The 23,753-nt window shown below is 38.2% G+C and overlaps 1 protein-coding gene across 1 annotated transcript in view; it reads left to right on the forward strand.

Moving 5' to 3' along the window:
• Positions 1-23,753, forward strand: part of Anapc1 (anaphase promoting complex subunit 1) — a 101,653-nt gene that overhangs the window by 8,840 nt on the left and 69,060 nt on the right. The window contains exons 4-17 of the mRNA XM_042695563.1: positions 3,987-4,038; positions 4,210-4,310; positions 5,784-5,866; positions 7,337-7,410; positions 7,984-8,129; positions 8,425-8,645; positions 9,224-9,433; positions 11,961-12,056; positions 12,523-12,613; positions 12,728-12,793; positions 14,997-15,131; positions 20,563-20,703; positions 21,150-21,210; positions 22,340-22,527. Of these exons, the coding sequence (XP_042551497.1) occupies positions 3,987-4,038; positions 4,210-4,310; positions 5,784-5,866; positions 7,337-7,410; positions 7,984-8,129; positions 8,425-8,645; positions 9,224-9,433; positions 11,961-12,056; positions 12,523-12,613; positions 12,728-12,793; positions 14,997-15,131; positions 20,563-20,703; positions 21,150-21,210; positions 22,340-22,527 (1,665 nt within the window). The remainder of the gene's footprint in view (positions 1-3,986; positions 4,039-4,209; positions 4,311-5,783; positions 5,867-7,336; positions 7,411-7,983; positions 8,130-8,424; positions 8,646-9,223; positions 9,434-11,960; positions 12,057-12,522; positions 12,614-12,727; positions 12,794-14,996; positions 15,132-20,562; positions 20,704-21,149; positions 21,211-22,339; positions 22,528-23,753) is intronic.

The following is a 23,753-nucleotide window of genomic DNA, read 5'->3' on the forward strand; positions in this document are numbered from 1 at the left end:
ATAGTTAGTATAGATGCGAAAAGTAGATAGGATACCAAAGTATGTCTGTTGCTATGTTCCCATTTTGATTTTTCCAAGGAACATTGCCTATTTACTGATCCCATGGATATGTTATCACCTTTAGGGTAATACTGTTTTGAGTGTAATCATAAGATTAGGAATTTCAGTCCTTTTGGTCTGGGAAATATATTGTTAGTTTTCTTGCTAATATGCAGACTTTTTTTTTTTAGTGTTTGGTTAAGAGATAATACTAGTTGTGTGACTCATTCTACTCATTCAACTTTCTAGTATTTAGTGTGACTATTTTAGACGTTGTGTTAACTGCTGGGGATTATGCATTTTCTGCCACTGAAAGACTCAGACACTAGAAAGCTGGGCAAAACAGATAAAGTTCTATTTTGTTGTTTTTGGTTATTTTTCATGCCTGTCCTGGGTTTGAACTCAGGACCTGAGTGCTATCTCTGAGCTCAAGTCTAGCACTCTACAACTTGAGCCACGGCTCCATATATGCATACATACATAATTTTTTGTTGTTGTTGTTTTTGGTCACAAAAAAATCCCGAAACTTCAAGTTAAGAGTCTGTAGACTTTCCTGCCTGGGTTGTCTTTGAACCACAATGCTCAGATCTCAGCCTCTTGAATTTCTAGGATTATAGATGTGAGCCACCTGCACTCAGCAAAGTTCTGTGTTCTTTCTTGTATGGGCTCTGTCCCTGAGCTTTTTTTTCCTCAAGGCTAGTTTTCTACCACTTTGAGCCACAGTACCACTTCCACTTTTCTGACTGTTAATTGGAGATGAGTCTCATGGATTTTCCTGCCTGGGCTGACTTCGAACTGCAAACCTCAGATATTAGCTTCCTGAGTAGCTAGGATTATAGGCATACGCCACTGCCACCTGGCTGAGTTCTGTATTTTATTTATTTTTCTGTTGGTCGTGGAACTTGAACTCTGGGCCTAAGTGCTGTCCTTGAGCTCTTCAGTTCAAGGTGAGTGCTTTACCACTTGAGCCACAGGTCCACTTCCCATTTTCTGGTGGTTAATTGGAGATAAAAGTCTCATGGACTTTCCTGCCCAGTCTGGCTTTGAACCGTGATTCTCAAATGTCAGCCTCCGGAGTAGCTAGGATTACAGGCATGAGTCACTGGTGCCTGGCTTTTATTCTTATGGGCTCAATAATAATTTTTCTTCAGTCATGGGGCTTGAACTCAGGGCTTGGGCATTGAGCCCAAGGTCTCACTCAAGGTCAATGCTCTACTGCTTTGAGCCACAGAAGTGCCATTACTGGCATTTAATTTGAGATAAAAGTCTCATTGACTTTCCTGCTCTGACTGGTTTTGAACTATAATCCTTACTTCCTGAGTAGCTGGGATTACAGATGTGAGCCACCAGTGCCTCATCTGAGTTCTGAAGGGAGATGATTTTTAAAAGGAGATGATACAGGCCCAGAGTTCAAGCCCCACGACCGGAAAAACAAACAAACAAACAGAGGTGATAAATAGGACATGATGAAAGAAGGACATTTTACATAGAGGAATTGCAGGGAAAAGAATTATGGAGAAACATAACTTTTGTGAAGTTGGGATGGGTATATCCAAATAGTGTAGAGAGTTGCAAGAGGGTACTGGATAGATCTAGATTAAGGGTCTTGTATGTAAACAAAAAGAATCAGGGTTTTCACCTCTGCAGAAGGGAACTTACCAAAGATTTACAAATGGAGTATAATCAGCTTTGTGTTTTAAGAAGAAATAATTTTGGTGGCAATATTAGAGATTGACTACAGAGTAGGGAGACTTGTCAAGGACACTGTTTTGTAGTTTCATTGAAAGAAAGTGATGTGTTGAAGAAAAAGACAGGTGAGAAATAAGGCTGAGGAAGATAGGAAAGAGGCTAGTGATCTCTTCTGAAAAAAAGAGGTGTTAATATATTTAGTTTTGGAAACTGAGGCTGGGATTAAAAGGAAGTTGAGACTAGAATGGTACAATGTAAGTTCTGGACATTTGAAATTAGATTTTAGCTCCATGCCTGTTTTGCTTACTAAGTTTATTTGTCAAAATAGTATTAAAAAACTCCACGATTAGACAATTAGACAGTAAAACTTTAAAAAATGAGCAAAAGGACCTAAGTAGACATTACTCTAAAGATGTATAAATGAACAGTATATACATCTAAAAATACTCAACTAGGCAAATACAAATTATAGTCACAATGGCATACTATTTTACAAAGTAAGTTAGTTGGCTGTTATTTAAAAAAAAATATAAAGCCAGGTACTCTTATCTTATACCTGTTGTAGCTAATTGGGAGCAAAGATTAGGAGGAACAGAGTTTGAGACCACAAACAGGAGATCCTCTGTCTCAATTAATAGCTGGATTCTTTGGCATGTCCCTGTCATTCTAGCCATGTGGAAAGTTTAAATAGCTGAATCATATAGTCCATGCCTGCCTGAGCATACACTTGAGACCCTATTCAAAAAATAATGAAGGCTAAAAGGACTAGGGGCTGTGTGGTTCAAGTTGTAGGCAACTTGCCTAGGATGCTCACATTCTCAAATTCAACCCCTCAGTACTAACAAAGAAAAACAGAACAAACAGAAAAATAACATGTGAGTTTTTTGTTTTTGCTGGTACAGGGTTTAAACTCAGTGCCTTGGGATTGCTTAGCTTGTGCACTTGGCTAGCAGTCTGTCACTTAACCACATCTTCAGTCTGATGTTTTGCTAATTATTTTGGAGATGAAGTGTCTTGGACTTTTCTCCCCAGGCCAGTCTTGAACTACCATCCACTGAATTTCAGCTTCCTTGGTAGCTAGAATATCAGCACTTAGAAAAATATATTTTATTTGTTCAGAGACTGGAACCCTTGTGCATTGCTGTTGATGATGTAAAACTGCTGTGGAGTGGCTTGTGGCTTCCATTTTCAAAAAGGTTTTTTTTTTTTTTTTTTTTTTTTTTTTTGTAGAATTACCTTACAATTCAGAAATTCCACTTCTTGGTATATACACAAAAGAAAGCAGGGAATCATAGTTGTGCACCAGTCATTATTCACAGTGACCAGAAGGTGGAGCTAGTTCATGCAACCCATCAATTGCTAATGGATAAATAAAATAGGGTATACATCAGCAGTGAATATTACTGTTTTAAAAAGGAATGAGATACTGATACATGCCACAACATGGCCCAACCTTGGAAATATGTTAAATGACCCCCAAAGGACATATGTTATTAATTCCCCTTAAATGTGAGCATAGAAGAAAGTTCATAAGGATAGCAGACTAGAAGAGATAAGGTGAGAGTAAAATGGGGAGTTACTATCTAATGGGCACTGTTTCTGTTTGGGATGAGGAAAAAGTTAAGCAAATGTATAGTGGTGATATTGATTTAATGAATTTTGTTAATACTGTGATATTTACAATTTAATGTTACTGAATTATGACCTTAAAAATGGTTAAAATGATGAATGTTGTATGTATTTTGCCACTATAAAAAACATAAAATGCCATTAAATAATTGCAATAAGTGATTGTTACAAATGCCTGTTAAACTTTAATGGTTTTAAGTGCATATTTTGTAAGATGTGCTTTTAAGGAAAAGAGTATTTGTCTTAAAAACAAGTCTAGAAAGGATCTAAGAAAATTAATTGGAAGGTAAGTCTTGAGACCATACCGTAATTTTAGACTGTTAGTTTTTAGCACTGTGTGGGATGACAGGGTTTAGTGTAGGTTGAGCCACTATTGAGTTTTTGCTGTAAGGCTACAGCTAGTAGGTTTTTGATTTTTATCTTTTCATAAGATCTAATTGTAAACATTAGTTATTTTTCCTTATAATAGTTAACATTAATTAGTCTGTTTTTACTTTTTGTTCTCATAGTATGTATGTTAAGGAGGAAGGAAAGGTTTACATATATGTCATTATTTAGATGCCATGATTACTCAAATAGCTTATTAAGTAGGTTCAGCATCATAAGTAATCATTTTGTTTTGATTTTAGGCATTATGGTGTGACTTCATTATATCACAGGATAAGTCTGAAAAGATCTACCGTAAGTTCCTTTTTGAAATTTTATTTCTCATAAGACTCAAAATGTTTCATGTTCTTTCGTTTACAATAATAGTAGTTTAAGCAGTTTTGTATTGTGCATTAAAGCATTTGTACTGTAAGGATTGGTTCTTCAGTGAAAAAATTCCATAAACATTATGTCCTATCTTTTCAGGTAGCCATGAGTTAGAAAAATGCATCTGTATATTGCAAAGCTCGTGTATTAACATGCATAGCATAGAAGGAAAGGATTATATAGCTTCTTTACCATTTCAGGTAAACTTGACTGCTTTGTGTGTGTGTGTGTGTGTGTGTGTGTGTGTGTATTTTTAGACAACTTTTTTTTTTTTTTCGGTCGTGGGGCTTGAACTCTGGGCTTGGACGCTGTCCCTCAGCATTTCAGCTCAAGGCCAGCGTTCTACCACTTGAGCTACAGCGCCATTTCTGGTTTTCTGGTGGTTTTTTTTTATTGGAGATAAGAGTTTCACGGACTTTCCTGCCTGGGCTGGCTTTGAACTGCGACCCTCAGATCCCAGCCTCCTGAGTAGCTAGGATTACATGCGTAAGTCACCGGCGCCTGGCTTTAGACAACTCTTTTGGTGGGGGTAGTACTGGAGTTTGAATTTAGCCTCACAGTGTCTAGATAGGTAGTCTACTCACCATCATTCCTTTTTTTTTTTTTTTTTAGTTGGTCGTGGGGCTTGACCTCTAGGCCTGAGCTCTCCAGCTCAAGGCTAGCACTCTACCACTTGAGCCACAGAGCCACTTTTACCTTTTTCTGTTTATGTGGTGCTGAGGAATCGAACCCAGGGCCTCTCTGTCTACCATTGAACCACTTTCTTAGCCCCTGACCACCATTCTTAACTTAGTATATTCCAGAGCTATCTCTTATGTATCGCAACCTAGAATGTTGGTTCAAATACAACTCAAATACAGTAATTAAATTTTAGTAGCTATTGTGGCCTACTATTTTTCTAACCTTCACACAAATAAAGTTATTTAATGAGGGGCTGGGAAGGTGGCTCAGTGGTAGAGTGCCTGCCTTGCATGCCTGAGGCCCTGGGTTTGATTCCTCAGCACCACATAAGCAAAAAGAAAAAAGCTGGAAGTGGCGCTGTGGCTCAAGTGGTAGAGTGCTAACCTTGAACTGAAGAGCTGAGGGACAGCGCCCAGGCCGAGTTCAGGCCCCACAACCGGACCCCCCCCCAAAAAAAAAAAAAAAGTTATTTAATGAAGTGAATTATAAAGTCAGAGTATTTTGTCAGCTTAAATGATATATAAGAAATCATTTTGGTTCTAATAAATAGGGTTTGTGAATAGTACTGTCTTTTTCCAGTTGCTCATAATCTTTAGTGTTTAGTGCTATTGAAGTGTTTATTTTTTAATTTTAATTGATTTTTTTGAGACTAGGTACATATGTAGCCTAGGCTATCCTTGATCCTCCTACCTCAGCTTTCTGAGGGCTCAGATTACAGGTATGTGCTTCCACACTGGTTACTGTTAAAACTTTAACACATTGTCATTTTGATACTGATATTAGCTATGGGCAAGAATTTCACATCAAACACCTCTTTATTAGATTTGACTTTATCAGAATTGCTTGTTAGAATTAACTACTTTCAACTATTATAATTAGTGATCATATATTACTTTGTAAAGTTCTCTTTAGTGTTGTCCTGTTTTCTAAAACTCATAAAGAAAGATTAGATTCTCCTACAGATTATCTTTTCACACCCTTTTATTTGATAGGTTGCAAATGTTTGGGCCACTAAATATGGATTATTGTTTGAAAGAAGCAGTTCTTCACATGAGGTACCTCCAGGTCCACCCAGGTATTCATTTTTATTCATTGCAGTCTTATGTTTGGACCTTTTTAGTGTTGGTTTTGAGGTAAAAATTTGAAACTAAAAGTTTATGAGTATGGCTATGATAATAGCCATACTCATAACAGAGATATATGCTGTTTTTTTCTTATCAGTATTGTACATTTCTGAGTTGTATTCATGTGGCACTTTATTTTCTGTAGCTCCTCTCTATCTCCAAGTACTAAACTTAAATAAAAAAATACGTTAATGAGAGCTGGGCACCAGTGGCTCATGCCTGTAATCCTAGCTACTCAGGAGGCTGAGATCTGAGGATCGTGGTTCAAAGCCAGCCCGGGCAGGAAAGTTCGTGAAACTCATTATCTTCAATAATCTACCAGAAAGCTTCAAGTGGTGCTGTAGCTCAAGTGATAGAGCGCTAGCCTTGAGCTGAAGAGCTGAGGGATAGCTCTCAGGCCCAGAGTTCAAGCCCCATCACTGACAAACAAAAACAAAAAGTTAATGATAACGTTGAGTTCTGCACTGTGCCATATCTCATTGTGCTATTTTGGACCAATCTTAGCTTTAATTTCCTTACCTGTTATAGGAATACTTCATGTACTTTATAGGTTCTACCCAGATATTCAAGAAGCTGAATGTATATAAATTTTGAAATGGTCTAGTAGGCATAAGTACACAGAAACCACTTCATGCTTATTGGTAGTGTATTTATTTTGGTCCTCTATAAATTTTGAGCTCATTGAAGAGTACAGTGTGCCTACCCATAGCAGTCACTTGCTAGGTTTTCAGAAAATTATTATAGATTTTAATCTTTCTGCTTTGAAAATATATATTCCACTTAAAAGCAACCATTCCTTAAAAGAGCAGGCTTTAATTTACTTTTTAAAAAAAATACCCCTTTGTGAACACATATAGGAGACTAATTTTCTTTTTTAGTTACCATAGATGCACTGTCCATATGAGAGACACAGGAGAAGACTGCCTTTGCCTATTACTCTGGGGGTTCTGTAATGTGCTGGCTGCTATTTGCAAATGTGCATGGTCTGTGTTTTTTTCCTTCTGTGTATGTATGTATAGAATCCTACAAGGAGATTTCTAGGAATCAATGGAATAGGCCTAAAAAATTTGAAAGGTTGCATTTTTTTGGTACTGGGGCTTCAATTCAGGGCCTAGACACTGTGCCTTAGTTCTTTTGCTTAAGGCTAGCGTTCTACCACTTGACCATACCTCCACTTCTGGTGGTTAATTGGAGATAAGAGTCTCACAGTCTTCTTGTCTGAGCTGGCTTTGAATAGTAATCCTTAGATCTCAGCCTCCAGAGTGGCTGGGATAACAGGCTTGAGTCCAGCCAGAAGGTTGTTTTTTGAGGTCATGCTTGGTTTTTTGGAGAAGATTCATTTGCAAGGAAAGTTCACTGTTTGTGTACAAAGAGTCATCTTGTATTGGTGATTAATTGATTATGTGTTTGTTTATTGCTAGAGAACCTTTGCCAACCATGTTCAGCATGCTGCACCCACTAGATGAAATAACCCCCCTTGTTTGTAAATCTGGAAGTAAGTACATTTTTATATTCTTTTAAGTAAGCTCTTTTTGGGCTTTGGAGAGGGATGGTATATATATATATATATATATATATATATATATATATATATATATATATATATATATTATGCAAAATATATATAAAATATATATGTAGCTGTTTTAGTAGTGTTTTGTTTCAGTACTATTTGATTAGTTTTATAAAGTATATAAACATACTTAAAGAACTTTTGGAAATCAAACTTGGCAGAGTTGATTACAATTTATGAGGGATGGTCAGTAGAGGGTTCTTGGACTTTTTTTACCTTGGTTGATGAATTTAATGGAGAATCAGCCCTAGTATTCAGTGTTCACTTGCATATATATATAAAATTGAAACTTGAAATGCTTTAATGCATTTTAAGAAAGTTGATTCCCAAAGTAAACTTAAAATTCAGGGAGAATTGCATAATATTTAATGGAGTTCATGCTTTTAGTTGGCTTGTTTTTTCTTTACCTTTAGGAATGTTAAGAACTCAGTTCATAAAGATCAGTCTTACAAAGACCATTGTTCAATACCTGATTATTTTTGTTTTATTTCTAAGGTCTTTTTGGGTCACCACGAGTGCAGTATGTTGTAGATCCTGCAATGAAAATTGTGTTCCTCAACACGAACCCTTCCATTGTAATGACCTATGACAGTGTTCAAAATGTACATTCTGTGTGGACTCTCAGGAGAGTCAAATCAGAGGTAAGAGTGAAGTTACTTCTAAATATTAAAAGTAGTGACTTACGAACATTGTCGTTTTTAGATGCATCACATGTGTCTTTAAAATGAGTGCCTTGTATTCTTATGAAGAAATGACCTTTTTTAAAAAATAAATTTTATTGTCAAAGTGATGTACAGAGGGGTTATAGTTGCATGCGTAAGGTAGTGAGTACATTTCTTGTTAAACATTGTTTCTCCCTCCCTTGTTTTTGTCCCACAGAAATGACCTTTTGATTTTGATTACTAATTTTCTTTTTCCTCTCCACTTTGGCTGAAGGAAGAAAATGCTGTTTTAAAGTTTTCTGACCCAGGGGGGACTCCACAGAATGCAGCTACCAGCAGCTCTCTCACGGCACATCTCAGAAGCCTCTCAAAAGGTGAATCTCCGGTGGCTTCACCTTTCCAGAACTACTCTTCCATTCACAGCCAGAGTCGCTCAGCATCATCGCCCAGTCTGCACTCGCGTTCTCCTTCCATTTCCAACATGGCAGCTCTAAGGTAGAAATGTTTCCTGGTTTAAACTAAATACTGTAAGCAAGCTTTCTGTTATATTTTGAAAGATTTATGGTTGCTTTTGACACAAATGCTGTTGATATCCTTGGGTATTTGTGCTAGTTTTACTAAGACTTCTACGTCTGCTATGTTATTTTTCTTCAATGATTCATATTTAGACACTTTATTATACTACTTTGTTTCTACCACCGTATGGTAGTAATTGGATGAATATAAACTTGGGAAATACTTGATAGTTTCCTCTGACCTTAATTTTTTTCAGTTTTCTTGTTTTTGATAATTAATACCATCTTGTGTATGAGAGAGAGTTTGTTTTCTGATGAAGAATATGAACTAATTTGTTTTAAAAGGATGAATTACTTTAACAAGAATTCTGAATTTTAGAATATAGTAAAGCAGATTGACACAAACCATTTAAAAATACGTTTGTTAAAATTTTTTTTCTTGTTGGGATTATGCTAGGAATACTGTTGAGTGTGAAGAATTTTGGTGCATGTTACAGGAATGTGTATTCCATGAGTCTGAATTACTAATTGTGAAACCTTTCTCTGATTGTTTTGCAGTCGTGCCCATTCTCCTGCCTTGGGTGTGCATTCCTTTTCAGGAGTGCAAAGGTTCAACCTATCAAGCCATAATCAATCTCCAAAGAGGCACAGTATTTCTCATTCTCCCAATAGTAATTGTAATGGCTCCTTTCTTGCACCAGAAACAGAGCCAATTGTTCCTGAACTGTGCATTGATCATTTGTGGACTGAGGCAGTTACTAATACAAGGTTTGGAATATATAATTTTTTATTCAAAGAAAAATATTGCTAAAAGTCTTTGAAAATGCTTGGATATTAAGTCTAGAGTAGTAGTTGTATAGTATTTACTTATGATACGTGAGACCACTTAGTAGTAATCTGTGAGATAAGTGATGTTTTAAGGAAAATTAACTGCTTTTTGTATATAATTTGTAATTTGGGGTTTATGACTTTTTAAAAAGTTGTAACTATGTTGTCAGCTCTGCTCTTTTAGACACAGCTTAGACCTCCATTCTGTGTAACCTTTATTCTTTTCTATTCTCTTTAATAACTTATGTATTAATTCAATAACATGCTAATATGTGTTCCATTTAACAAGCTAATAACTTACTATCCATACCTCAAAGAAAAGAGAAGGGTCAAGGTGGTGTTAGAGCAGAGTCGTGCAATAATTCTGGTAGAGCTCTGGAAAGATGAATAGTTATTTGCTGGAAGAATGGGGAAGGTCATAGTAGGCAGCTGCACTCAGTAGAAAAATTCAGAACTGTGAGTGGGCAGCAAATGCAGGGAAATACAAAGTTTACTACTTTGGTTTGTATGGTGAAGGAAGAGGAGCTTGAGAGATTAGCTGGAAGGCCTGTTCTCTGATGAGAGTAGCAAGAAGGCTATATATGTGTGTTGTAACTGCCGGGGAAAGAGCAGAGCAACACACAAGGGAGTTGTATAGGTTTATAAAATAATGGGCTAGGCAAGATAGGTGGATTAGAATTTAAGAAGTATGTAGAAGTGGGTCTGGGGCTCCTAGAGTCTGTAATATGTATTAAAAGTAGGAGCATCTCATGCTTAGAATCCTAGCTTCTCAAAAGGATGCTGAGATCTGAGGATTGTAATTTGAAGTCAGCCTGGGCAGGAAAGTCTGTGAGACTCTTTATATCAGTTTACCACCAAAAAGCCAGAAGTGGAGCTGTGGCTCACGTGGTAGAGTGCTAACCTTGAGCAAAAATAGTTCAAGAAGAGTTCCTAGCCTTTGAGTTCAAGCACCAGGACCAGCACATACACATATACACACATGAAAAAAAAGTAAGAACGTTTTCTTAACCACACCATTTTTATTTACAGTCAACCAAATTGAACCCATTTTTATTTATTTTTTGTTTGTTTTTTGGGGTCCAGTCGTGGGGCCTGAACTCTGGGCCTGGGCACTGTCCCTCAGCTCTTCAGCTCAAGGCTAACGCTCTACCACTTGAGTCACAGCGCCACTTCCGGCTTTTTTCTTTTTGCTTATGTGGTGCTGAGGAATCGAACCCAGGGCCTCAAGCATGCAAGGCAAGCGCTCTACCACTGAGCCACCTTCCCAGCCCTGAACCCATTTTTAAAATCTTAATATTTACTCCTTTTTATTTTAAGATTGTTTTAGATATTCTACCACTGAGCTAGGATTGCTCTTCCTGCCCAGGAGTGCTTCTAGACCACAGTTTGCCTATTTCAGGCTTACTATGATAGCTGAGATGTTGGGCATGTGTTTCTCTACCCAGACATTGACATGGAATCGCATACATTTTTCTGTTCAAGCTAATCCAAAACTGCAATCCTCCTGGTCTCAGCCTCACAAAGCTAGGGTGACAGATCTGTGTAACTGTGCCCAGCTATTTGTTGAGAAAAGGGGTCTTGTAAACTATTTTCTGCTCAAGCTGACTTCAAATCATTGTTTTCTCAGTCTTGCCTTCTTAGGTAGCTAGGATTGCAGGTATGAGCCTCCAGTGCCTGGCTTGTGTTTTGTTTTTTTTTTGTCAGTCATGGGGCTTGAACACTGGGCCTGGGCGCTGTCCCTGCGCTCTTCAGCTCAAGGTGAGCGCTCTACCCCTTGAGCCACAGTGCCACTTCTGGTTTTCTAGTGGTTTATTGGAGATAAGAGTCTCCGGACTTTCCTGCCTGGGCTGGCTTTGAACCGTGCTGCTCAGATCTCAGCCTCCTGAGTAGCTAGGATTACAGGAGTGAGCTACTGGCGCTTCGCTGCCTGCCTTGTTTTAAGACTGAATATGAGACAGACTATTCTGTCTAAAAGCATGAAAAGCACTGAAAATATAGGGACAAGAAATGATTGATATATCATAGAACCTGAAAGAAGCCTGAGTGGATAGGTTAGATTTAGGAAGAAAGATTGGTAATTAGCTACACAGTCATGAAACTCATTCATAAAAGTATTTTTGTGTCTTCAAAGGTTTTTTTTTTTTTTCTTTTTTTTGTCGGTCTTTGGGCCTGAACTCTAGGTCTAGGCGCTGTTCCTCAGCTCTTCAGCTCAATGCTAGTTCTCTACCACTTGAGCCACAGTGCTACTTCCAGCTTTTTCTGCTTATGTGGTACTGAGGAGTCCAACTCAGTGCCTCATGCATGTGAGGCAAGCACTCTACCACCAAGCCACCTTCCCAGTCCTCTTCAAAGTTCTTGAGTCAGATAGCTTTAAAATTTGTGTAGATTATTTTAGAAGAGTTTTAATAGTTATTGAAGTTGACATTTGGACCAGTGCTGACACTTCTTTAAATTAATCTTATTACAGAGAGAAAAATTCACAAGCCTCAAAGGTATTTATTACAACTGATCTATGTGGACAAAAATTCTTGTGCTTTCTAGTGGAGTCCCAATTCCAGTTGCGGTAAGTGCTTATATTTCCCATTGTTTCTATGTAAATTATTTAGGGCTGGTTTCTTCCTTCTTTTAAGTTTTTTTCTCAGTATCTTTATTTAGAAGTAATTTACATATAATTTCACATGCTTTATATATTAATAAATTATTTGTGTGTGGGTATATGTGTATGTAGTTTTCTCATATGTGAGGATTTGTGTAAATACCCTCACAATGAAGATATAAAATACCTTTATCATGTTATAGCTTGCCCTTTCCTTTTATAGTTATCTTATAGACCTCCTACCCTCAATCCTTCTGAGTACAACTATTCTCCATCCTTATTTTTCCCTTTTGAGACTGTTAAGGAAATAGAAGGATACAGTGTGTAACCTTTTAAGACTGTTATTTTCCATTCAGCGGTATTTAATATTTAATATATTTAAGACATACAGATTGCATGTATCAGTAGCTTATTTTATTTTATTAATATTTAGCTGTGTGAAGTTTCAAGAGAGTAATGACAAAACCCAGCTCATTTTTGGCTCTCTCACCAACATACACGCAAAGGATGCAGCACCAGTGGAGGTAAATACAGGCACATTTCTTGAGAATTTGCAAATTATTATGCTTCATCTGAGTTTTTAACTCAAAATCATGTTAGTTTGATCAGATTGGAAAAGAAATATTTTCTTTTTTTAGAAGGTAGACACCATGGTAGTCCTGGAATGCAATGGAAACCTTGTGCTGTACACAGGAGTGGTTAGGGTAAGTAAAAAGTAGCATGTCTTGCTCTCAGTAGGACTGCTTCACTATTTATATAAGGGTTTTTGTGCCTGCCTGCACAGCTTGGCAGAAGATTTGGTTTGAAGATGAAGTTTACAGTGTAGATGGGTTCTATTTTACGTATGTATCACTAAATAATTTTTCCCTCCCTCCCAACCTCCCTCCTTCTTTCCCTTTTCCCTTTCCTCCTCCCTTCCCTTTCCTTCTCCTTTCTTTTGCCTTTTTTGAATCAGTATCTCACTGTATATACTAGACTGGTATTAAGATCTTCCTGCCTAAGTTTTCCTGCGATTACAGATGTATACCACCACACCCAGCTTGGAATAATAGTTTAAAATTTCTCATTTTTGAATTTTTATATAAGGGAAAGTCATAACCACTTCTCTGACCTTTTAAGATGTAACTGCTGATGTAGCTTTTTTATACTCACCATTATTAATCTATTGTATTAATGTATCAAATCCTAACTATATTGCTAGTCACTAGAATGCTTTTGCTGTTTCCTTTGATGAATAATACTTAAAAAAAATTTTAGGCAGGGTGCCCGGTGGCTCACGCTTGTAATTCTAGCTACTCAGGAGGCTTAGAACTGAGGATTGCAATTCAAAGCCAGCCCAAAGCCAGGCGCTGGTGGCTCACGCCTGTAATCCTAGCTACTCAGGAGGCTGAGATCTGAGGATCTCGGTTCAAAGCCAGCCCGGGCAGGAGAGACCGTGAGACTCCTATCTCCAATAAACCACCAGAAAACTGGAAGTGGCGCTGTAGCTCAAGTGGTAGAGCGCTCGCCTTGAGCTGAAGAGCTGAGGGACAGCGCCCAGGCCCAGAGTTCAAGCCCCACGACCGACAAAAAAAAAAAAAAAAGAAGCCAGCCCAGTCAGGAAAGTCTGTGAGACTCTTATCTCCAATAAACCACCAGAAAAACTGGAAGTGGCACTATGGCTCAAGTGTAGCATGCTCGCTTTGAGCTGAAGAACTCAGTGACCGTGTCTAGGCCCAGAGTTCAAGCCCCAAGATGGACCAAAAAAAAAAAAAAAATTAAGCTGTGTGTTGTGTCTCATGCCTTGAGATCCCAGTTATTTGGGAGGAGGAGATTGGAGGAATTGTTTGAGGTGAGCATGGGCAAAAAAAAAAATTAACAAGATCTATCATAAAGGACAAGCCAGACATAGTGCAACATACCTGTAATCTCACCTATACAGGTTGAATAGAAGGGAGGATTGCTAAGACTAGTCTGGGCAAAAAGTGTGAGACCCTGTCTTTAAGGCAGAAAAGGCTGAGGGTTTGGATCATGTGGTAGATAGCACCTGTCTAGAAAGCATAAGGCCCTAAGTTCAAAGATAACTACTGTCCCCCAAAAAGTTTTTATATATACCTCCTAGTCTTTAGAGTATATATGAGTTTCATGTAAAAATTATTCTTATGTCCAAGATTTCTTTCTGTTACAATTTCATTCATTTTGAATATTAGTTTTTGTCACTTTCAGTACAGATCTGGTTCCTTCACTTTTTTAATTTGAGAATGTCTTTTACTTATTCCTGAAGAATAATAAACTGAGTCTTGGAATTTTGGGTCCTTTCATTGAGCATTTGAAAAATGTGGTCTGGTTGGGGATATAGCTCAAAGGTTATAGCAGTGCATGATATGAGATTCAATTCCCTTCAGTACCAAAAGAAATGTTCCTTCTTCCTGGCTACTTTGTTTCTGTTCTTTTGGTTTGTTGTCCTCTCTTGGAATGCTTTTCTCTCCCTTTTTCTTCTGGATGCTTTCAATATTTGTTTCTTTTCTGTTTTTTAAAGAAATTATTGTGTCCAGCATGCATTTCTTTTTCTTTAATCCTGTGAGGGGCTCTTAAGCTTCTTCTTCCTTTTTTTTTTTTTTAAGATGATTGGATTTGTGAAATATTTTAGAGTTTTTTTTCCCCCCCAATGCTGGGGGCTGAATCAGATGAGAAATTATACCAACTGATTTGCAATTGGGCATTAGAATTTGAAAGATTGTTAAAGTATTCATGTTGTTTAAAGTATTAATTACTAAGTACTAAAGTTTTATTAAAATAGTAATTTTGTTTATTGAGCATAACTAACATATGAAGAGATTTGTGCTTACATGCCTTAACATTTTATTGAAGGCTATAATGTATTTATTAAAGCTAATTTTCTCTTTATATCCTTTTTATTGTTCCAAGGTGGGAAAGGTTTTTATTCCTGGACTTCCAGCTCCTTCTCTGACGATGTCCAACACAATGCCTCGGCCCAGCACACCCCTTGATGGAGTTAACTCTCCTAAGCCTCTTAGTAAACTGCTGGGATCATTGGATGAGGTAAAAAAGCATTAGATCTTGTCAAAAATTAGTATTGTTTCTAAGAAGGATGATAAAATGGGGCTTGAAATCTAGGCCTGGGTGCTGTCCCACCACTTGAATCACAGCACCACTTCCAGTTTTCTGAGTGGTTTATTGGAGATAAGAGTCTCATGGACTTTCATGCCCAGGCTGGCTTTGAACCGCAATTCTCAGATCTAAACCTTCTGAATAGTTAGGATTACAGGCCTGAACCCCCTGTGCCTGGCCTGAAATTAGTTCCTTTATACGGTTAACTTCATTTAGGTAATACTTAAAGAACTAATATAATTATTTAGAGAAAAATGTTTTTAAAGGTAAGTGGTAGTGTTACCACACATTGACCTTTTGTGCTGTGTGTGCTACTCTTTGAAGGTATAGAGAGATGAAAATAAAACACTCTTTCCTATGTAGGTATCACTCATTTTACTTGGTGTGGCATTGGTTTGTTGTATACATCAGAAATTTTAACTTAAAGGGCTGGGATGTAGCTCAGTGGCAAAGCTTGCCCAGCAAGTGCAGGGTCCTGGGTTCTATCCCCAGTACCAAAAAAAAAATTTTTTTTAAACTTAAGGTTAACTGCTAAGTCTCATGAACGAGGAACACAGCATACCATGGGAAGATATCTCTTGATGGGGTGACATGGCAAAATTGGAGCCTCATCTCTGAGAGCCATGTCAACCTTGTCTTGTACCTTGAGGATACACATATCATTTGAAAATATAAAAGGGCATTTGTTTCAAGGAACACACACAAACAGGAGATTGCAGAACAGTTCAGTGCTTACTTGTATTTCCATCCTAATATCCAAGGTAAGGATTCAATAGATCTGTGGAATGAATACTTAAACAAGTATAAATAGTTTGTTGGGTGAAGTATGGTAAAAAGTAGATGATAGTGTAATTTGAGCATTTTTGGCATGGTCCAAGTGATTTGTCAGTATTCACACAGTTAAGTCCTTATAACTGATTGGTAAAATACTGCTATCGTACTACATTGAGGTTACTTGTCTAAAGCCAGAAAATTAATGGAGATCCATACTCCTATTAATGTGCTCTTAAAAGGAAGAAGGATGAAAAGGCTTTTTCTGAGTATTAATGTCAGATACTAGTCTTCTGAAGAAGGAGTTATGAATATCATGATCTGTTTAAGACAGGTTTGTCTTGGGATTGAAGGAAGATGGGGGAGACCAATTAGATTCTGAAGATGATTGTGTCAGTATAAGTGATACAGAGAGAGTCTGAGCTGGGGCCATATATGTGAAAGGAGAGAAGTGACATGAGAACCCTAGAGAGGTGTAAATGACTGCTGTCAGCTGATTGCTTTTTGCTATCCTGGCTGGAATGGGGCTCTAGAAACAAGACTCAGGGTTTTCTAAGCAACAGGGATAGGTACGTGTGTTTACCAGATATATACCCTTTCCTAGAATGAACTGTTCTGTATTTGATGAATGTTTAAGTATAGATTTTGCTCATCTTTGGGAGCAATTCAAGGCAAGGTTAATACTGACAGTTCTTTTGGGTGCTGTCCAGGCTAGGGTTTCTTTCTTTTTTTTTTTATTGTGAAAATACTGTACATAGGGGTTACAATTACCTGGGCAAGATAATGAGTACATTTCTTATCAAGCATTGTTGCCTCCTCCTTTGTTTCCCCTTCCCATTTCTTCCCATCTCTCCCCCCCCCCCCATCCTCCACCCTACCAAAGTTGTAAAGTTCGTTTTTCAACATAATGACTTGTACATCTCATTGTTGCAATGGGTCCACCTGTATCTCTATTTAAACGATTTGTTTTTCCCCTTCCCCTCCACAAATTATACCGACCTCAAATACAGTGAAAGCAGGGGTTATACTGTGGGGGAGGGACATACAAAGCAATGTCGGGTCTTCGGGGTCCCAGGAAAGGTAAATACAGCCGCTCCCCATTCCCTAGCCTCCCTTAGCCCGGGAGACAATCAGATGAGTCAAGCAGGAAAACTCATTTATTAACACAGAGCAAGCCCTTTTTAAAGCAAAAAAGAGCGGGTGGCATGGCAGGGGAGGAAAAGGAACCAATCACTGTAAAGGTCACACCCTATCATGCGCCTAAGCTTCCATGGGCTGGTTACCCCACTGAACGTAAAGCAAATTGGGCTCTGCCCACTCAACTCCCTCTCAGCGCCACCTTTGCTGCCCATGTGCTCTACAGATTCCCCTTTTTTGTTTTAATGGCAGACCCACCTCCCAGTTAGTTATCCTTTTCCCTCCTCTGTAAAGGTTATTTTAACAGGATTACATTGGTAAGGATAGCATTGGCTACGCTGGGAGATTCGAGGCAAGTCTGGGGGTTGAGATTCGCCAGACAAGGATAGAGTGGGCCCTTGTGCATGATCCAAGAGCCCATCCCAGTTACCTCACATCCGTACCTAGCACAGTAATAAACATCAGCCCCGCCACAGTTAGAAATTTCCGAAGCAGTTCAATTAATTCCTGGGCATAATCTCGTAAGGTTGTCCAGAACAAGGGAACAGCCTAGGTATTATTGGGAGTTCCACACATGTGGCACGGTGCTTCCTCGTGGACCCCACACTCAGGCTGTCCTACTATAGTCCAGAAAAACAAGGAAAATTTAAAACAAACTGCACACATAGCAAAGCAATCTTGGGCACCTGGTGTCTTTTAAGTGAGCCAGTTCCTTGTACGTGCATTTAAGCGAGCACAGGGGTCAAGATGACTTTTGAGCTTTACTGTCAGATCCCAATGGCTCCCAACAAAGCAACAAAGAAATCATCTTATAAATATGTTAGAAACAATTGCATGAAAGAAAAAAACATTTGAATTGTTATCTTGGGGTTCATTTTTCTAACATCAACTTATCTGACCTTTTCTGCTTGACTCAGACATATACTAGTTATTGCAAATAAGGGAAACCATTGGACCTATGTTTCTTTGGGCCTGGCTTACTTCACTTAATATAATTGTTTCCAAGTCTTTCCATTTCCTAACAAATGGGGCAATGTCATTCTTTCTGATGGAGGCATAGGATTCCATTGTGTATGTATACCACATTTTCTTGATCCATGCATCTACTGAGGGGCATCTGGGTTGGTTCCATATCTTAGCTATGGTAAATAATTCTGCAGTAAATATAGCTGTGCTGGTAGCCTTAGTGTGGTCTTGTTTGTGATCATTTGGGTAAATGTCCAAAAGTGGGATTGCCGGGGAGCTCTATGTGGAGTCTTTTGAGGAACCTCCATACTGCTTTCCAAAGTGGTTTAGGGGGCTGGGAAGGTGGCTCAGTGGTAGAGCGCTTGCCTTGCATGCTCAAGGCCTTGGGTTCGATTCCTCAGCACCACATAAGAAAAAAGCCGGAAGTGGCACTGTGGCTCAAGTGGTAGAGCACTAGCCTTGAGCTGAAGAGCTGAGGGACAGTGCCCAGGCCCAGAGTTCAGGCCCCACGACCGGACCCAAAAAAAAACAACAAAAAACCAAAGTGGTTTAACAAGTTTATACTCCCACCAACAATGCAGTAAGGTTCCCTTCTGTCCACATCCCCTCCAGCATCTGTTGTTATTAGAGTTCTTGATTCTAGTCATTCTAACTGGGATGAGGTGGTATCTCAATGTAGTTTTGATTTGTATTTCTTTTATGGCTAGAGAGGTTGAGCATTTCTTCTTGTGTCTATTGGCCATCCTTCTTTCCTCTTCAGAGAAGTTTCTCTTTAAGTCTTTATCCCACTTATTTATTGGGCAGTTTTTTCTTTGAGGATTTGTTGTTGGGGCATTTAATTTTTTGAGTTCCAGGTATATTTTAGATGTGAGACCCTTGTCCGTTGTATGGCTAGTGAAGATCTTCTCCCAATCCGTAGGCTTTCTATTGATCTTGCTAGCTATGTCCTTTGCCATGCAGAAGCTCTGCAATTTTATGCAATCCCATTTGTCCAACCTTTCTTTGATTTGTTGTGTTTCTGGGTCTCTATTAAGAAAATTTTAGGGTTTCTTTCTTTTTGTTGTTTCAGTAGCAGGGTTTGAACTCATTGCTATATGTGCTGGGCTTTTTTGCGTATGTCTGGCGTTCTGGCACTTGAGTCACACCTTCAGTTTAGCTGTTTTTTGTTGGCTTCAAACCACAATTCTTAGATCTCAGCCTTTTGGGTAGTTAGGATTATAAGTGTGAGCCACTGGCAGGTACCTGGCTGTGATTTCACTTTTGAACATATACAATATAGACCTTTTCTCTTTCATGTTAGTACATTTACAGAACTTCTAGAATGAAAACTGGGAAACTCTTAGGATTTTATGTGATTTGGAATTTCTTTTGTGATTAAAAATGGCTGTCACTATTTCAGAGTTTATGTCTTTGCTAGTTATGAGGTCACAGGAAACCACAGTCTTAATCCACTGGCTGATGGTGTTTCCACTGCCACTTTTGTGACAGATTGTACTGTAGTCACAGAACCAGGATTGGTGGGTTGAGTTTTTCCTCCTAGGTTATGTAATAAGTGAATTGCAGGTTTGATTGGCTCTTAGTGTTGATGAGATATTCATTTAGGGATGTCCTATAAATTGAGTTACAGGAATATGTAAAGAGCCAGTGGCCAGAACTGGAAACTTAAAATTAGAAGCACTTATAGTTAGTAACAAGTTCTTAGTTTTTTTTTCTATACATATCTGTGGTTAAGAAAATAATTGCTGGTTGCATATATATATATATATATATATATATATTCATTCAACTGTTTTTTTTTTTTTTGTCTTTTTCTTTTTTTGGTACTGGGGATTGAATCCAAGATGTTGTATTTGCTAGGCAAGCACTTTGTCACTGAGCTGTATCCCAGCCCTATTTTGTGTATTTTCAAATCAGTAATTCCTGAAGTTGTCTGTCTTGGCTGACTCAAATTAGGGTTGACGTCTCTAGTCTTGGTACTATTTCTAAAAGTCCTGCTGCCAATCTCTTTTAGCCATGGCGTTTCTTGCATTGTCAGCCTGCCCATATATACCCCACATCTAGCAAAAAAAGTTCAAATAGTCCGGCTCCGGTGGCTCACGCCTGTAATCCTAGTTACTCAGGAGGCTGAGATCTGAGGATCACAGTTCAAAGGCAGCCTAGGCAGGAGTCTGTGAGACTCTTAGGTCCAATAAATCAGTCAGAAAACTGGAAGTGGTGCCATGGCTCAAGAGGTGGAGTGCCAGTGTTGAGCTGAAGAGACACAGTGCACAGGCTCAGAGTTCAAGCCCCATGACCAACCAAAAAAAAAAAAAAGTTCAGATTTCCAGAGAAGAAAAAACATGAATGTTTGCCCTTCTCCCTGTGATTTCATTGTAACTAAAACAGAATTATCTAAATTACCATATGAAATCATTTGTTAGACTAGAGTGAAAAGCTGTAGTCAAGTTTCTTCATCCTTAATTTCTCAAATGTTTGTGACTTTTTATAGGTGGTTCTGCTATCCCCAGTTCCAGAACTGAGGGATTCCTCAAAACTTCATGATTCGCTCTATAATGAGGATTGTACTTTCCAACAGCTTGGAACTTACATTCATTCTGTCAGAGATCCTGTCCATAACAGAGTAACTCTGGTAAGTGTAGCTGTAAAACAGTAGGTAGCTTTCTAAGAATTGTGGCTGATATTTTCTTTTTTTTTTTACGGTGGGGGGGGGGGGGGGGAAGGATCCAGTTGTGGGGCCTAAACTCTGGGCCTGGGTGCTGTCTCTCAGTTGTTCAGCTTAAGGCTAGCACTCTACCACTTGAGCTACAGTGCCACTTCCGGCTTTGTTCTGTTTGCTTATGTGGTGCTGAGGAATCGAACCGGGCCTCATGCATGCAAGGCAAGCACTCTACCACTGAGCCACCTTCCCATCCCCGTGGCTGATATTTTCAAACTTGCTAGGATGCAAAGTTTTGTATGAAAATTAAAATTTTGCGTTGACTGTTAGTCCTATTACGTACTATTTAAAAATGTTTAGAGACTTAGACTGCACAAATTCTCTTCATTTTTCCCCCCCCTTTCCATTCTTTTCACTAGGAACTGAGTAATGGCTCCATGGTTAGGATCACTATTCCTGAAATTGCCACCTCGGAATTAGGTATGATTGAGAGTCACCCTTCATTTCTCTGTGTCCTCAATTTGATTTGTAGGCTTTGGAATAATTGATGATTTGCACCAATAATTGAAATTTAAGAAGTTATTTTGTTCCTTAGAAGCCACTGATTAGGTTTCTTCTTTTGTAGAGAAGCTAAATAGATGGAATATGCTTTCTTAGTACATTCGATATGCTTTGAGGCTGGAATGAAGTTGAAAGACATGCTAATTCTGTTTCCCTGGTGTTCCTTCATTCATTGTTTAGTGCTACTGAGGTTTGAACTCAGCTTCGGCCTTGCTAAGCAAATGCTCTTTCATATGAGTCATGCCTTCAGCCTTTTTTTTTTTTTTTGGTACATAAATTGGTTGTTTTTTGGATAGGGTCTTGAATTTTTGGCTGGGTATGGTCTTGAACCACAATCTTCCTACCTGTGCTTCGGTGTGGCTGTGACCACAGGTACGTATCAACATGCCCAGCTTAATTGTTGAGATGAAGTCTCATTAACTTTTTGTGCTCAGGCTGGCTTCAAACCCTAATCTTCCCTATTTCTGCCTCTCAAATAGTTGGCAGCACATGTCACAAAGTCCATTGATGTCCCTTTTAGAGGCTGAGGAGGGAGGGCTTATGGAGTCCCTCTACGGTGATGAGGCTGGTATATAGGAATGTGAATTCACTTAGAACATCTTACATTGCTACCTAAGCATTGCTGTTGGTGGATGCCTGTGTTTAATATTAAATTGCTTAAAACAATCTGAAGCAGTATTTTGTGTAAATTTTGTGGCTTAGAAATTGTCTTTTTCATAGCATGACCTTTATTGTCTAAAACGTGACATTTTCAAGAGTGTACACAGGAACAATTACTAAATATTGGGACAGTAGATGTAAATCAGGATTGTTTCAGATGAACTGAGTCAAAATTAATCATCAGACATCTGTTCTCAGTCTTTTTTTGAACCCTGTCAGGTTAAGTAGTTTGTTTAAGTTTCAGATGGTTATCAGAGAATGTTTGCATCTACTGACTCTTTACCGCAATGTGCCTTTACATAGGAGTAATTCAGAAACTTTTCATTTGAAAGTGGGAAAGAAATTCTTGAATAGGAATCATGCTAAACTTAATCTTTGCTTTTAATAGTTCAAACATGTCTACAAGCAATTAAGTTTATCCTGCCAAAAGAAATAGCAGTTCAGATGCTTGTCAAGTGGTACAATGTCCACAGTGCGCCAGGAGGACCCAGTTACCGCTCTGAATGGAATTTATTTGTGATTTGTCTCATGAACATGATGGGTTATAACACTGACCGCTTAGCATGGACCCGAAGTGTAAGTAAATACGTTTTTTCTTCACAAATTACTCAATTACAAATTAATTTTTGCATAACTAGTTAATATTCATATTCTAACATAACATATACTTAATAACAAGTATACCTTCTTCTAGGTATTAGAATAATATTAAAGTTTATCATATTTATGTGTTGTTAATAAAATATTCAATACAAATAACATTTTATTAGTAATTACAGTTTTTTCCCCCCACAGTAGTGGGATTTGAACTCAGGGCCTACAATTTACTAAGCTGAAGTTCTGTTACTTGAGCCATTCTCCCAGTCTTTTTTTTTTGAGATAATATCTTACCAATTATTCTGCCCGGGCTGACCTTGAACTGTGATCCTTTGTTCTCAGCCTCTTGAGTAGCAAGGATTACAGGTATAAGTCCCTGGTGCTTGGCTATAATTAGTGACTTTTTGTGACTTTTTCATTTCATCTTTGTGAAATGATTAGAAGTTATGTAAGTGTGGGTAGTAATCTTTTGTTAAAAAGCTAAATCATAAGAGTTGTGATTTGCTCATGAGCCTACTGACTCATGACTTAATATTCTTTTTCTGCAGACAAGACTTATTAAAAGACAAGTCTGAAGATAAGACTTACTGCTTGGCATGTGAGAAAGAAGGCTTATTTTTAGGAAATTTATTGCACTTTAGCTGAGTGTCTACCCTGATAATGATATAAAGCTATACACTTTACCTTTGTCGTCTGGAATCTGTTTTGCTCTTAATAGGTGATGAAAGTCTGCAGTTTATTGCCTGCAGTGTTGGTGTTTTCTTTTTACTTTGGAGATAAGGAGGCTACATAGTACACTCTTACCTTTGTCCTGGTAATCCACCTGTGCCTATGTATACATTTCAGTCTTATGATAATAAGTCCATTAAAACAATCTTTTTTATCTTCATTATGAAAGTAAATGTGCTTGCTGAGGAACATTTGGAAAATGGAGGACTAAGATGAAAATTATTGTAGCACTCTTTCGTATTTGCAGCAGTGTGGTTCTAAGGAGATTACCATTAAGGAAAACCTCACATACTTAAGATACGTAGAATTCATTACTCTAAAACTGCTAGGATTTACCTATATTGTATGTATACTAGGTCTGAGCATCCATAATTTGAAACCACATGGAATAGGTTTTGTTATAGTCACAGAAATTAATGTTGTGGACTGGGGACATAGCTCAGGTAGTAGAGTGCCTTTTGAGCACTTGATAGGCC

Source organism: Dipodomys spectabilis, unplaced genomic scaffold, assembly GCF_019054845.1.
Source record: "Dipodomys spectabilis isolate Male_0828 unplaced genomic scaffold, ASM1905484v1 ptg000187l, whole genome shotgun sequence".
Classification (NCBI taxonomy): domain Eukaryota; kingdom Metazoa; phylum Chordata; class Mammalia; order Rodentia; family Heteromyidae; genus Dipodomys; species Dipodomys spectabilis.